General features: G+C 39.9%; 2 protein-coding genes across 11 annotated transcripts in view; one reads left to right on the forward strand and one right to left on the reverse strand.

The window, feature by feature from the left end:
- Positions 1-2,913: 2,913 nt before the first annotated feature.
- On the reverse strand, positions 2,914-5,421 carry s1pr4 (sphingosine-1-phosphate receptor 4). The gene is made up of 2 exons (XM_068319655.1): positions 5,325-5,421; positions 2,914-4,764 (listed from the first exon to the last, which is right to left on the reverse strand). The coding sequence occupies exon 2, from the start codon at positions 4,635-4,637 to the stop codon at positions 3,393-3,395; it is 1,245 nt and encodes a 414-aa protein (XP_068175756.1). The 5' UTR covers positions 4,638-4,764; positions 5,325-5,421; the 3' UTR covers positions 2,914-3,392.
- Positions 5,422-8,297: 2,876 nt separating this feature from the next.
- Positions 8,298-16,214, forward strand: part of LOC137598437 (myosin IXB) — a 61,121-nt gene continuing 53,204 nt past the window's right edge. For 6 of the 10 annotated variants that reach the window (XM_068318548.1, XM_068318551.1, XM_068318554.1 and 3 more), the window contains exon 1: positions 11,603-12,008. The gene's annotated coding sequence lies outside the window, so the exon portion shown is untranslated. Of the gene's footprint in view, positions 8,316-11,601; positions 12,009-14,090; positions 14,227-16,214 lie in introns of those variants that run through there. The other 4 variants (XM_068318556.1, XM_068318557.1, XM_068318549.1 and 1 more) reach the window with 3 other exon arrangements.

The raw sequence follows: 16,214 nt of genomic DNA on the forward strand, positions 1-16,214 counted from the left end.
ACCAGAGTCAGAAATCTGAACCTCGGTGAGTGTGTGGGCAGCCATCTCAGGTGAAAGGAAGACAAGAAGAAAGTCTTTTCTCACCTCAATGCCTCATTTCACTCTTCCAGTCATCACTGACGAGCCTGTGCAACTCACCCATGTCGTGAGCAGGGTTACCTACCTGTCATGCTGACAGGATAGTGGAACATCTCAAAGCGGTTTGTGTTTACATTTCCTCTGGCTGTTGAGTTGTATTTAAGTCATTGCACCAGGAAGCTGGAAAGGGATGTTGAAAAGGAACCCTAACTTCAAATGTTACCAGGAAATATAAATGATAGTGCATACGTGGTTGATAAGGTAAATAGATAAAACAATGAGAGTCATAAAAACCTACCAAAAATAAAACAATAAAAACAATATCAAGCTACAGTTAGCCATCAGAACTTCAGGGGTTATGATGGTCAGATGATTTGCTGGAGCAAATGTCAGGTTTGTAGAGTAATGAACTTTTGGCACCTGCAGGGTGATCCACGTCTGTGATTGAGGGCAGCGGTTAGAAACATTCTGACAAGCAGGGCTTAAAGTTAGGGAGGGAGCTCCTGGGAAATAGGTTTATAGAAACAGAACCAAATACTGGTTCCTCCCCACTGACAGAGCAGGCAGGCCAGTTCTTTGATACAATAAACACTATTGTCACTTACTCTAGTAATGAATCATAAGGTGGACTGACATACTTCAGCTAAAGAAAGGAAAGCTGCCTACCGATAATAATATCCATGTAATCCAGCACAGAAATAAACACCTTTCAATTATTCTTATTCTAAACCAAATTAGGATCAGTTTCAAGCATATCTCAGATCAAGCATATCAAAGTTCATGATGCATTTTTCACCTATGCAAACGCTCAGGTAATTGTAATGTTTAATATGTTTTGTATGTTTTGCTTTTAGTTGCTGTCTGCAACCTAAAACTGTTCACTGCATCGACACCTCAGCTCCATCGATGTCGACCGGTGTGTGTGTGTGTGTTTATTTCTTTTTCCCCAACGCAATAATTTGGTTTGTGGTCTTTTTGCAGTAGATAAGACTATATGACACATCTAGAATCTCTTCCACAAACTTCAGATCCTGTCCTATACAGTCATGGATGTAGAGAGTGATCAGCATGAGGACCAGCATAGAGCTCTAGGGGACTGCGGTTTTAGCACTACTAAGGAGGAGGTGTGATCATAAATCCAATTGTCTAATTGTCTTGTTTTTCAGATTTTAAAGATCATTTAAATTACACATAACAAACCAATGTAAAAATATGTCGTTTCCTCAGGTCAGAACCACTCACAGATATGAGTGGGTATGTGAAACAGGAGTCACTCAGTACGGAAACTTTAAATATATCCCCAAGAGCAGCTGCATAATCCATCAAGTGCTACAAGAATACTAGCTCACAGAGGACCGCCCCAGGGAAGGAAGACCAAGGGTCACCCCTAATGATGGGGATAAATTAATCTGAATCATCAGCCTCAGAAATAACAAGTTAACACGTCAAATCAGAGCCAAGACAAACGCCACTCAGAGTTCTAGTAGAACACACATCTTTACATCAACTGTTCAGAGAAATCTGGACTTTATGGTCAAATAGCTGCTGAAACAAAAGAAAAGCAACAAGCCGAAGAGATTTATTTAAGCCAAGAAACATAAGAAAAGTTAGACCAATGGAAATGTACGTTTTGGTCTGATGTGTTAAAGTCTGAGATCTTGGTTATTCACATGCCATCTCATTGAGTTTGCTTTAGGCTGGACCATCATCTATTTTTCAGCAGGACAATGACCCCAAACACACCTCCAGGCTGTGTGAGAGCTATTTCACCAAGAGGGAGAGTGATGGAGTGCTGTGTCAGATGACCTTGGCCTCCACAGTCACCTGACCTAAACCCAATGGAGATGGTTTGGGATAAAATGGTCGGGAGGGTGAAAGCAAAAGGTCCAACAAGTACTCAGCACCTCTGGAAATCCTTCAAGGATGTTGGGAAACCAGTTCAGGTGACGACCTCATGAAGCTGATCAGGAGAATGCCAAGGCAGTAATAAGAGCAAAGTGTGGCTATTTCGAAGAAAGTTTTCAGTAATTTCACTAATTCGATTATTCACTCCATAATTTAATTTGTGTTTATTCATAGTTTTGATATCTTCAGTGAGATTCTGTGATAAAAAGATGAGAATGAAGAAAACCATTGAATGATGTCTGTCAAAATGTTTTACTAGTAACGTATATTAATTTAATTCAGTTTTTTTTCTGATTTTATTGCTGAATTAGTGCTGAATATTTAATGCTGGCTATAAAGATACATTCTCTCAAATGCAAAATACTAGTACCTTAAGATATGCTGTGAAAAGTGTTTCAAGATACTCCAGAAAGCAAAGCAAAACCATCCCAATGAAAGTGTGAACCATCAAATTCTCAACACTCAGCTAGTTGGACTGCTCCATCAAGACTAACAAACAAACAAATAAATAGATAATAAATATGTTTAAAATACTGTGTATATGTATATACTGTATACAGTACAGCATATACAGTTTATATATACTGTATTACTAAAAGTATATATATATATATATATATATATATATATAGTGTGTGTGCGTGCATGCGTGTGTGTGTGGCTGTGTGTCAGCCGTCACTGTCTTTGAACTGAACTTCAATCAGTCATCCTGTCAGAAAGAAAAGGAGGGGATGCCAGGCCGAAAAACGTATTTAGAGAAGTCAGTGTGGTCTGAAAAAGGTGCCAAGCGTTTATGTTGATTTTTATTTCCAAGATGATCTAAGACTCATGAAATCACCTGAATGGCAGGCACAAGCAGGTCTGATTCATCTCCCTCCAGTGGAGTGCAAAGGAAGTGTACTGAAAACATGATGCATTGGTATAGTGCAAAGGAAACTTTATTTATACACTCATCAGTTATACCGTAAAACATTAGATTGCACAAAATTTTATATTACAACAAAATACACAAATAAATGTTGTATATACATGTATAAACATCACATTACATCGTTCTATGTTAACAATCACTTCCTGTCAGCAATCTACCTCAATAAACTGTACATAAGCATTTTTATTTAGACTGGGTCATAGCATCAAGTGCAGTGCCATACCAGATCAATACAATAAGGATATGCTAAGAAAAAGAATATCCGACCATAAAAAAAAAGAAGCTTTTTATGATATTATTATACATGCTTCATATAAGGTCTTCTTTTTAAAGTTTTTTTTTTTACATCATACAATCACCAGAGCGAGTGTCTTGGGGTAAAGCTCTGAACATTCAAAGCAAAACTTGGAGGAAACTGTAAGATATGCATCAGTGCGCTGTCAGGCCTGGTTTGCTTGGGAGGGGAGCAGGTTGTGGTTTAACCACTCGACACTGACAAGCAGCTGGTGGTGGAGCTGAGCCTGTATTTTTTGTGTGCCCTGCGTGGCTTGTTAGGAGTTGACGGGGGAGAGACCACGCTCAGATTTCTCACCTTGTTAAAACTGTTCCTCAGACTATCCCTCCTGCTCCCTGAGGTGCTGCTGGTCTCCTTCGATGTGAATGTGTCTGGGCGACAGAGGCCAGACCTCACACAGCAGCAGCACAGACGCTCAGCTATAACTTTTCTCATCTCGCTGCTGCCCAGCGCATAGATGATCGGGTTCAGGCCAGAGTTGAGGACAGCAAGGGAAATGCAAAGGTCAGCACTGAACAGCAGTGCACACTGGCGGGAGGCACAGAAGAAATCCACCAATAACAGAAGAAATAGTGGCCCCCAGCAAAGCAAAAAGACACCCACAATGATAATCACAGTTTTAAGCAGAGCCAAGGAGCGTTTGCGAGTGCGCTGGGGGCCAAGTTGTGCACTTTTGTGTACATGGCAGTAGATGGCACCATACAGCACACCAATAGCAAGGAGGATGAGGAAGAAGATGGTGAGAGAGAAAAAGATGTAGGTTTTGGAGTAGAGGGGCAGAAGAGTGGAGCATTCATCCAGGCTGCAAACACAGTTCCATCCCAGCAAGGGAAGGAAACCAATCGCTAGTGCCAAACACCAGCACAGCGCCACCAAGCTGAAGATCCTGCAGTAACTCTTTGTGGCAGACTTCTGGGCCAGTGGCTTTATCATGGTGGTGTAACGTTCTACAGCAATCAGCAACAGGCTAAATATTGATGCAGCCAGAGCCACAAACAGCAACCCTTCCCTGAAGATCCATTGAGCAGGGGTTAGGTAGAAGGTCTGGCTGCCAGACAAACAGATGTTGACCACGTAGGCAGTGCCTGTGATGAGGTCGCTGAGCGTGATGTTGGCAATGCAGACGTAGACCCAACGGCGACTGTGGCAGATGCGGGAGATGATGGCCATTAGCACCAGGAGATTCTCCAGAATGATGGAAATACTTAAGAAGAGGAAGATGGCTGTGGAGACACTGATGGTGTTCTGGGTGTTTGAGACTGCCCTGTTCTGCAGGCGGCCCGTGTGATTGTAATGCCTCAGGATGACATCGCTGAGCCCAGTGGATGGAGCGGTGGCGTCTGATGTGTTGTTGTTACTGTTATAGCTGGGTAGGGGGTAAGAGTGGGGGCACGATGAGGAAGACGTGAGGGAGGTGAAGACATTCATGGCTGGGCTGGACAAGAGCGAGGCCTATGGCGGGAACCCAACGCTGCACGGGAACTAATGTGGAATTCCTGTCATGAAGCAGGCTATCACCACACTCTAACCATGGAGCTCTGTGAATAATGCACACCTGGGAAGGCAAAAGAAGACGGTGTAATAACCAGGCTCACCTTGCTGTCACAAATGTACTGTGTGCTTCCTCATTCAATCAATTTGAAAAGCCTCATTTAAATGCCTCCTGCATGCACTACAAGACTCCTCCTCACTGTGGTTAACACGGGCTGAGTGAGCAGAAATGGAGGACATTTAAATCAGGACATGAAGGAAATATTCACATTGTTTCTTAAAGGAATAATGTAGAATCCTTAAAATCTGAACATGTGACTCAATATTATAACACATGATTGAACAACGAGCAAAAAAATAAAGAATTAAAATTAAAATCATGTATATTACTTCTCTTTTTGCAATGAAACCATATTTAGTGATATCAACCAAAAAGAAATTAACATACAATTTCAAAGCTTTTTCATAAGTATTGTATATTTGTTGTTTTTCATAAATATTATTAAATTTTAAGTAAATTGACATTAAACACTGCATGCAGTACCACAAGAAATTGTATATTGTGAATTATTTTCTTGTCAGAGCTGCATGATGAGGTGAATCTGTGCAGTGGAGGGTACTTACTGGTGGTACTGCTGGTGGCGATGCTGAATGTGCGGAGACACAGGTTTTTGCAGCACTTTTGTGATGGGGAAGTGAGTCAAATAAGGTCAAATCACACGCCGCACCCAAACCCCCCACCCCCCCAGCCACCATCCGCCACCTCCACCCCACACGTGCACGTGTGCGTGCACACACGTAAAATAGAAAACAGGCATATTATATATATACAAATACTATACATATACTTTATCTATTCATTATTATTTTACTAATTAAATGTTAGTTAATTATTATCATCACATTCAAATTCATAAAATCTATTTTATTTGAACTAGAGTAAAAGATTCAGGATATCAAACAGATGTTGCCACAACATCACAGCAGCTGCCTTGTAATAAACTATACAGGAAAGGGTCTTTCAAAATACATGCTGCACTAAGCGTGTTTTCAGTGACCTAATATTCTACACAGGACGTGTGGCAAGAAAGTCATTTACACTTACGAGACCATGGCATCTTGCCAAGGCACAGTGTTTCTCAAAGAATAGAAGAGAAAAACAGGAACCCCAGCTGGAAACCTGCCACTCCCTGCAGGTCGAGGATGTGTTATTGAACATCTGTGGCTGATATTCTGAGTCTGAGCCCTCTGCGAGTACAAGGAACATGATACCGGCCCTCAAAAATCATGAATCCGCTTTTCCAACATGAGTAAATCCAGAACTTCAGCAAAGTACTTGCAGCGCAGTAATCATCATTCATCAAATGCATTAAAGTCAGGCTAAAAAGGCCAAAATGAAACTTTTGAGAAAATATGGATCTGTCAATGCCCAAAATCAGTCGTGTTTTTGGTAATAATTGAAAATACTTGACAAATACATTAAAAGTTGCCATCTATTCATCAGTCATAAACCATCCATGTCCATCACAAATGTGTGTCTGTAGTTTTACACCACATGGTGTCTCCATTTAAAAGCATTGGACAATACCAAGAAAATGCAGCTGTAATCAATTTTAAGGGCATTGTATGAGTATGATAGTATTATTGAAGCGGGACGTTTATGGGCTTTCCCCACTCAATCCATGTATCTAATATTTAGCGTAACTTCTCCTTTTCAGTCCTGAGATATAAAATAAATCTGCATACTGGACATGCATCAATAAATCTCTGTTGCAAAAATGTTAATAAAAGACAGATATCACTCATGATAATGTGGTGAGCCTGTAAGGTTTCCTAAATTAGCTGTGGAAAAACACAGTTAAAACCCCCCCACAAAATACGTGAAACCTGAGGTGTAAACAACGCCTACAACTGTCAGTAACGCCCTGACTTTGAAAATATGACTTCAAACAGCTCACTGTAAGCAAAAACAGTGTCATCTCGTGTGTGTGTGTGTGTGTGTGTGCGTGTGTGTGTGTATAATATCAGGCTTATATCCTGAAGTCAGGCCTGTGATACTGTTTGTTTGTTTAGTCCACTAAACCAATCCGATTGCTATGTTTGATTATTCTTATGTTTGTTCTTTTTGGCGGTGGGCAGAAATCTGTCCCAGCGTGTGTGTGGTGAGAGAGCATGAAGACAGGTAATCAGCTGGACTCTGAACTATCCAATACATACACGCTGTATTGGCTTTGGACAATGCAAAGTGTATATAATATTTTATAGTAATATTTTGTAGTCTGGAGCTTTGGAGAAAATGATGTATGCCAGAGATGTGTGAGAAAGACATCAAAGCCTTGTTAATGGCACAGCAACGTCTCGTGGATCAGAATAGTTGTAGATGTGTGAAACGCAAGATTGAACATAGCTCAGAGTTTTATTGGTGAGTATTTGGACACTTCCATATTCTCAGCTGTTTGATTATGTCTGCTTGGGTTGAAGTACAGGTCCTTCTCAAAAAAATTAGCATATTGTGATAAAGTTCATTATTTTCTCTAATGTACTGATAAACATTAGACTTTCATATATTTTAGATTCATTACACACAACTGAAGTAGTTCAAACCTTTTTATTGTTTTAATATTGATGATTTCAGCAAAAAAATAAAGAAAAACCAAAAATCCCTATCTCAAAAATTTAGCATATTTCATCCGACCAATATAGAAAGTGTTTTTAATACATGCTTCGATAGCAGCCTTAAGCTCATCCACAGTGTTGGGTCTGGTGTCTCTCAACTTCCTCTTCACAAAAACTCATAGATTCTCGATGGGGTTCAGGTCAGGAGAGTTGGCAGGCCATTTGAGCACAGTAATACCACAGTCAGAAAACCATTTACCAGCGGTTTTGGCACTGTGAGCAGGTGCCAGGTCATGCTGAAAAATCACATCTTCATCAAGCATGAAGTGCTCCAAAATCTCCTGATAGCTAGCTGCATTGACCCTGCCTGTGATAAAACACACTGGACCAACACCAGCAGCTGACATGACCCCCAGACCATCACTGACTGTGGGTACTTGACACTGGACTTCAGGCATTTTGGCCTTTCCTTCCCCCCTGTCTTCCTCCAGACTCTGGCACCTTGATTTCCGAATGACACGCAAAATTTGCAGGTGTTTAAAGTTAATTTCTTTGATTCAGATGACTAGGTTAATAGCTCGGTTAATACATCTAAAATATATGAAATTCTAATGTTTATTAGTACATTACAGAAAATAATGAACTTTATCATAATATGCTAATTTTTTGAGAAGGACCTGTATACAGTTTGACCCATCCTCGAGGAGTTGTGGGCAGCCCTTCTAGCGTTTTCTCCGTAGAGTGGCTGGTCTCACCCTTAGAGATAGGGTGAGGAGCTCAGTCACCAGGGAGGAGCTCGAAGCGGAGCTAGGCTGACGTGGCTCAGGCATCTGTTCCGGATGCCTCCTGGACGCCTCCCTGTGGAGGTGTTCCGGACATGCCCTGCCCGGAGGAGGCCTAAGGGAAGACCTGGGACACGCTGGAGTGACTATGTCTCTCGGCTGACCTGGGAACACTTCGGACACCCATGGAAGAGCTGGATGAGATGTCTGGGGAGAGGTGAGTATGGTCACATAACCTGACGTTATAAATTCTAAAATATACTATCAGTATATTACTGAAAACGGTCTTGTATTTCTCAGTATTTTTGGATAAATTTTGCCACTGTGAGACAAATAAAGGAATATCTTATCTTATTAACTTATACAAAATAAACAGACCAATAATCAGTAATGTGATAAAATAAACTAAAATGAGCATAAGAGAATATTATTAAAACAGCGTATTCAAAATGTGGGATGAAATTTCTTGCATTCCAGAATTACTTTTGTCTTCTGTTTTTGACCAAATGAACAGCCCATAATACAGACTCTTCATTTAGTATCATAAATGGCAAAGAAAACAATCAGAACCAAACCAGTATATATCTGAGTCGTAATTTACCACTGGCTGTAGATGTACTGTCAGCCAGCTTTCAGTCAGAGATTACAAAAGTATTTCTAAATCCTCTAATATACATTCATTTTCCTGAAGAACTGTCAACATAAGTTTCAGCCTGTTCTGTGCAGCACATCTCTGTTCTCTGTGAGAAGGTTTTTACTCATTTAATGCTTCATCCACTTATTTTTTGATTGCTTGGGATGTGTAGAACCCCAAAAAGAAAATGTAAGACAGTGATACCTTCCTTACAATTAATCAGGGGTGTATGAAAATACATGAAAATACACAAAGAGCCAGTGGTTTATCTCTTCCCTCATTTAAGGGAAGAGATAAAGACAGGGTGCCGGCTGGAACAAAACCTGCAGACTGTTAACTCTCCATCACTTCTGTACTGTCACAACAAAAGCCCTCTAACATGACACACAGCCACTTTGAAGAAGTGGTACAAGACCTGAGGAGTCTGAAAAAAGGGTAACTTCCTTCTCATGTTCTCATGAATGAAGGGTAACGATCACAACTGGGAGAATTTTATTATAGTGACATCATCTGGGACAATGTGCGATTTATGAAGGCGATACTGGAGAAACACATGGTTTTTCCAGTTTTAGAGGTAAAAGAACTGACCTGCAGTCTGCATCTAGTGGCTATGAAGCTGCATTACAATAATGTTTTGTCAAGAGGAAAACACAGCATCATCGAGAGTTTTTGCATTGTGAGCAAGTCTGATGACAACACCAACCAGTGTTGGAAGTGTTCACTTGAGGAAGTAAATGGTCAAACTATGAAAACTGTAGGATAAAATTGCCAACCCAACTATAGTGTTCACAAAGTAGAAAATAATTAAAGGCCACTTTCAGTACCATTTTAAGTAGAGGAGGAAATTTAACTAAACTCTAGCAACGGTCAGTCAGGAGGACTTCATATAGGTCTGTAGTTATATTTCTCACACCATCCTGCCCTTGTCAGAGGCTGTCAGTTCAAATATTAGCTGTTCACATTAGCTGATAAGTTTACTGTTGTCTTTTTATGTATAATTTATTGCTGTGTATGTACATTATCCACACTACTGGTATGTACATGCTCAATCTCCCTATCACTACCTAGCCTTTGCAGATTCACCAAAAAACAACTTAATCAACTCTTTAGTCTCAGCAGAGTCATTAGCCGTCACCACCACCAGTGTCTGGACTCCAGCGGAAGATTTAAGGGTAGATCCCCTTAAGTCACAGTCTTTCTGAAAAGTGTAAATACCAAAGTCTTTAAGACAGATGAATTACCTTATCATTATCATTTGCTACAAATAAATTTGTTAGATTTTCTTGTCTATCAGCAAACAACTAAACAGTCTAAAAATGTTTATAGTAGCGCTGTCAGGCGATAAAAAAATTATCTAATTAATTACAGGATTTATAATTAATTAATCTAATTTATCGCATTTTAATCTCATACCTGCTAAAGGCCCCCAAATAAAGAATTTGAATTCTAGGACATTACAAAATTGTAGTGCATGACTAATCAATAGAATACACCAAGAAGAGAAGATTTGAAATCCTCATTTTTATTGGTTCAGTGTGCTTTATAAATGAAATTCAAAAGAAAAAAGGCCAAGCACATCAGCAAACCAATTAGACCAGGTGCATTTTTCAAAAATGCAATACAAATACAGTTAAAGTAAAATAAATAAAATTCAGAAATAAAATAAGACCGAGTCTCAAACAGGTACATAAGCAGACTCTCAATCAAAATGAATACTAAAGCTAACTCAAAACAGTAATTAAAAATGAACATTGTAACATGCCTCTAAATAAGGCAACATCAGTAGCAAGATGCCAACAGGGCAGGCAGTAACTCTGTCCTTGACATGTTTTGCATTTAAATGATACGTTAGGTTGGACCTGCTTTGGTGATATGAAAATTCTCTTTTACAAAAGGTACAAATTATAATAATAACAATAATAATATGAATCATGGATTATATTTATATAGCGCTTTTCTGGACAAAGACGCTTTCCATCGGATCCATTATTCATTCACTCCTCATTCATACTTGGTGATGGTAAGCTACGTGTGCAGCCACAGCTGCCCTGGGGTGGACTGACGGAGGAGTCTACAGCGCAGAATCAATGCGTTTTTCTTCTTTTTATAAATAAACTTTCCGTCCAAAGGTTAGAGTGGGCTTGCCTCGCTCTCCTGTGTCGCGTCCATCTCTGTTGTCAGTCACTCTGCTTTTGACTAGTGGCGCCGGTAGGACGTGACGTCACTGCAGCCTACGGGTCACTCAATGGGCCAAATTTAAAAATGCTTGCGCATTGACTTGCCACTCGCGATTAATTGCGTTCATTTTTATAGCGCGTTAATTTGCAGTGTAATTAATTAATCTAATTAACGCATTAGAGTGACAAGCCCTAGTTTATAGTCTTCTATTGTTGAAGGAAGTGAAGAGATGATCTATAAGATCCATAATTCTTCATATACACCTCAAATGATTATTGGCTTTAACATAAGTCAAGAGCAACCACTGAGCAAAATCCGATCAAAATCTTTTGACAACTTTTAGAAACACCTTCAAATGTTGACTCTCAATTTCAGATGTATCTCTTACTAACCAAGAAGAATGGAAGAAGACTTTTGGATGAAAAGGGAAACACCTTCAAATCTAAGTAAAACTCCATATGACTACTTTCATGCATAATTCAGTTTAGATGTGTTTTGTTTTTAACAAAAAGTCACATTGTCGTCACAGAAACCCATTAGCACTGTAGGGGACGCCAGCATCTTGATGGAACGTGTGGGTGTGGTACCACCGCTGTACTCCAGCAGGGGGCGCTACTCTTCAATAAATCCCCGCGAGCAACAGGGTGCCCTCAATGAATCTGGCTCGTGCCTTTTTGCTCAACTTTTTTTCCACCGCTCACACTGCCTCTGTTTGGGCTCGAGAAAGGAAGTAGCGTTAGGCTAGCTAGTTAGCTGGTCTGAAACCACAGTCTGGCTGGAAAGAGTAGACTTTTGAGGATATTTTATGTCAGTCAGTGCGCTTCTTTCTTTTGTTTCAGCGTATAATATTCATTTCAGCACATTTAAAAAAAAAAAAAAATCTCCCCACCACGGCTCCAAACCTTCAAACTGCCTTCACCGGGAGCTTTGTCTGCCTGGGACTCCGCCGTTGTTAGCCTGGATGGTTTAAGTGAGAAAAACTACCCACAGCCGGAAAAAGCTGCGACTTTTTATCAATTGCTTTTCGATCACTTGTTTGAATAGCGAGGATCGCTTTGAAGGATTACACAAAGGAGATGAGGAAAACAACCGCTAAAGGTGCGTTAAATTCGATTTTATCATTTTGTCTATTTTTGTAACTAGCTTGATATTTGAAACAAAAAGTTCCGTGGCAAACTAGTGGAAACATTTCGATCACTGTTGGAAAACGTGTTCCAGTTGTGTGGCGACCAGGAGCTGCATTCAGAGCTGAGAATTTGGAGGAAGTTGATGTAAAGCAGCTCACCTCGTATGTCGTTACGTTAAAGCCTCCGACTGAAGGCAGCGTCCCCATTCAGGACAAGAGTGGAGATAAGTGACTGATCACAGCCCACTCAACTGGCTGCAGTGATAGCTGTCGATAGCAGTCATGTGGTCACAGTAGCATGGTTGGGTCCAGGCTGTGACAGAACATCCCCGGGCCTGATTGATTGTGTGACCAAACTGCATTCAAACGGTTGTTGTGTTGTTGGGGCTGATCTGCCCACTTCAGTGTTGTTTTTCCATACTGTTGACTTAAACACAACCAGGAAGAGTCTAGAGTGGGGGGGTGGGGGGGTGGCACCATCAGGGTGTGAGGTCTGTTATGTTTCTGTGTGGATATACTATACGTCCTTTATTCCTCTTGATTTCTCAAAAATATACAATTTTATATTTTATGTTTTAATTGAATTTTTTTGTATTTAAGCCGTATGATAAATGCCAATTTAATCAAAAATATTTAGAATAATTTTAGTATTCAGGATCACACATAAAATGAAGATTTCTGTCATTGCTTTGTAGCTGTTTTTATTATACAGCTGCATACTACCCAGTCCTATTTAATATCTTTCGCACAAGCTGCTGTTGTTGCATGACTAATATCGGTGTGGAAAAAGTAATCTTACAAAAGAAATCTAAAATTAGGCATATGTGCTTCATTTGGAAGTTCCTCATCCTACTGGTTACCTTCCTTCTTTTTCTCTGATTTACTTAAGGTTCAACATTAGTTTTCTCTTCCTAATTGGTACGTCATTTGCAGAAGAAGAAATTGCTCATTTTAATTCCTTTAGTCAGACTGCATATTGTAGTATCCCACATGCTGTGAACCAGACTTTCAGGAATTGCTTTAAATAGACTGTAGTCCTGAAGAGAGAATAATTCTAAATATCCACCGCCTGGAGGTTTCAGAGATTTGAAGTAGATGCACGAAAAACTGTCCAGACAAATAGATGATACACAAATTGGTTGTTTAATATTACTTTGGTTTAAGTTAAAGTGTACGTCTTTCACTGTGTGACTGTTTTAAAGTATATTTTAATTTATATGTGTATATGTGTGTGTGTGTGTGTGTGTGTGTGTGTGTGTATGTGTGTATGTGTGTATACAGTATGCATATATTCACACACATATATGTATGCAGTCATAAATCAATTTTCATAAAATATTTGTGACTTTTTAATGCAAGTCTAATTTAAAAGAGGAGTTTATCCAGAAAGCCTTTATAATAAGTACTTGAGGCTAAATTTTGCTACGGACCTGGTGTTGATTATAGATTTATATATATAACTTATTTAGCAGCTCATCTATCATCTAAATGTACATATCTCTCTATTAGCTACTGTACATAACTAACAAGCACCATTTGGAAAACAACATGTAACATAATCCATGACAGTGAAGCTAATTTCACAAGCACTAGTGATTAGCTTCTACAGTTGAAATGGGTGGAGTTCCACAGAAGGCATGTGAAGGTGCAGTGGGTGGCTTCTCAGTCCATGACAACTAGAATCTGCTGTGGACCAGTTATCATTATATTCCATCAGGGGCCTCATCTGTCTTCATTAGCATCCCTACCCCCCAGAGAAAGCTTGAGAGCTTCAGAGTCACATTTTTATTCATTAAAATGGTTTCTTTCCACACAGTTTCAACACCTATCTTAGAATGGAAAAAGGAAGAGATGGGATGTGACTGAATACAGCTGTTACTCATATGTCAATATGGAATGCTGTCTTTAAATGTGTGAATGGAGGTCAACAGGAACTGTAATATAAGGCTAAATATATTTGTTACCCTGCAAAGTAAGTCCCAATTCTTGAAATGTTTGCAAACGGAGACCCACTAAATGTAATGTAGCCATTTTTGTCCAATACCTTCTTACAGCAATCAGAAGGGCTCTCTGCCATCTTTGAAAGAAAAGGACCATATGGCTGCCTGCTAATGGCTGGTACTCAGCAGGAGTGGGGGAAGACAGGAGTGGGGGAAGGAAGACCAGTTACATCTGTAGCTCAGCTTCAAGGTGGAATTGGGTTACACATCCTGGTGGATGCAATGGTGTGAAACTAAGGATGAAAAAAGAAAATAATTGCTTCAATCAAGGCTGTGCCAATTTTTCTCAGAGGAGACATGATTTTCCTCAGACTAAGCTTTCATATTCAGGACCATTACATCAAAATTAAACCACTGAATCATTCACTGTATATTATTATGTGTTAATTATATCCTGCGAAGCGGTGATGTATTGTAATTGTCAGTGTTTGTGTGCCCGTCTGTCCATCCGTCCGTTCATCCACCGAATATCTTCACAACAGTTGTAGATACAAAATTGAAACAAAAAGCACATTACTTGGACAGCAAAGGGGATGAAAATGAGATGATGACCTTGCAAAAACTACGTCAAATTTCAACTTTTATACACTCAGGAACCGGATAAGATAGAAAGGCGAGGTAGAAGACCAGTGTGAGTAAGACCATTGATCAAAGCACTAGCTTTAATAATAATAATAATAATAATAATCCGCACTTTATTGATCCCTCTTAGGGAAATTCTCTTTACATTTCACTCTTACTCGAGTACATACAGTATATGTGTTAATTACAGCACCTTGTTACAGGTTAAAGGTCCCTGAAACAGACACAGCACACTAAGAGCCTGTAGGCATGCAATTTGTAAATACAGACAGGTACATATAGTGGTACAGGGGATGCAGAGTGGCGGGTCGCGTGAAGAAATTGCACCCCAATGAGCATCTTGTAGGAGGGATGGCGCCTTGCTCAAAGGCGCCTCTGCAGTGGCTGGGAGGTAAGCCGACACCTCCCACCGTCAGCTCGCACTCTGATGGATGTCTTGGCGGGAGCGGGACTCGAACCCCCAATGGCTGGGCGATCCTGTCTTCAAGACGATTGCTCTACTGCTGAGCCACTGCCGCCCCGAGCTTTGATCAACTGCCGTCCCGAGCTTTGATCAAAGCACTAGCTTTGATCTATGGTCTGAGATATTTTCTATCCTGAGATATTTTTGCATGTATCTTAGGAACAGGATAAGATAAAAAGACAAAACAAAAGCCATTATATTCAGGGGGGCAAGGGGATGAAGATTAGATCACAACATTGACCTTGAAAAACTAGGTAAGGTCACATTTTCACTTTTATACCTTTTTAGGTACACATCTCTGAAACCTCATGACAAATAGAATGTGCCAGTTACATGTTGGATCATGGGTCTTTTATTAAATTACCCTGACCTATGAAAGTAGGTCAGGGTAAAATTTTGAATTCAGGGGTGTCGCAGGATGTTGCAGTTTCTGACTGTCTAGTTTTGTAATGCATCACATTGTAAATCAATCTTACCTCAGATCTTACCACAGCCAAGCTTTGATAGTATATTGGAACTAATATTGCTCTTTATGCCAATGTCTTGCTATTGTTGTATGCTAGTACAGTATTTAAAAAAATATATTTAGAATTTTAGTTGTTCTGAGTCGTCAACAGGAACTACATCAGAGGCACTTAAATCTCTTAAATGTGCTCATCAGCTTAGCTATTACTGTCTACTGTGTCACAACGACCATGATAGTTTATAAAAATATAAACTGCAGCAGTGATAAACAACACTGAGGTAGTCACATCGAGTTATTCCTTGCAATAATGTCATGTGAAACCTCCTGGTGTCTTGTGGTTAGCTACGTATATGTTTTTAGATGACTGCAGATGAATGTTTTCTTACCTGAGGAGGCTGCAGTGGATCTGCCTTCACCTCCGTCATACGCTTATCCTATCTTGTGTTGTGTTTGGGAATTCTAGGGTTTATTTGAAACTCTGTGCTTCTCGCAAGTCGTGATTAGAGGAAAAAGTTATGCCCAATTTCTAATGTTTTGATACATAAACTGAGAGCAAAGCTGACAATGCTTAGGTTTTGTTCCGGTTTCTGCTTACTTTCTGACTTGTTCATGTAAGCCCTGCACAATGCACACAGTTTACTGATCTTATCCTATAGAGCTGAATATG

Source organism: Antennarius striatus, chromosome 7, assembly GCF_040054535.1.
Source record: "Antennarius striatus isolate MH-2024 chromosome 7, ASM4005453v1, whole genome shotgun sequence".
NCBI lineage: Eukaryota > Metazoa > Chordata > Actinopteri > Lophiiformes > Antennariidae > Antennarius > Antennarius striatus.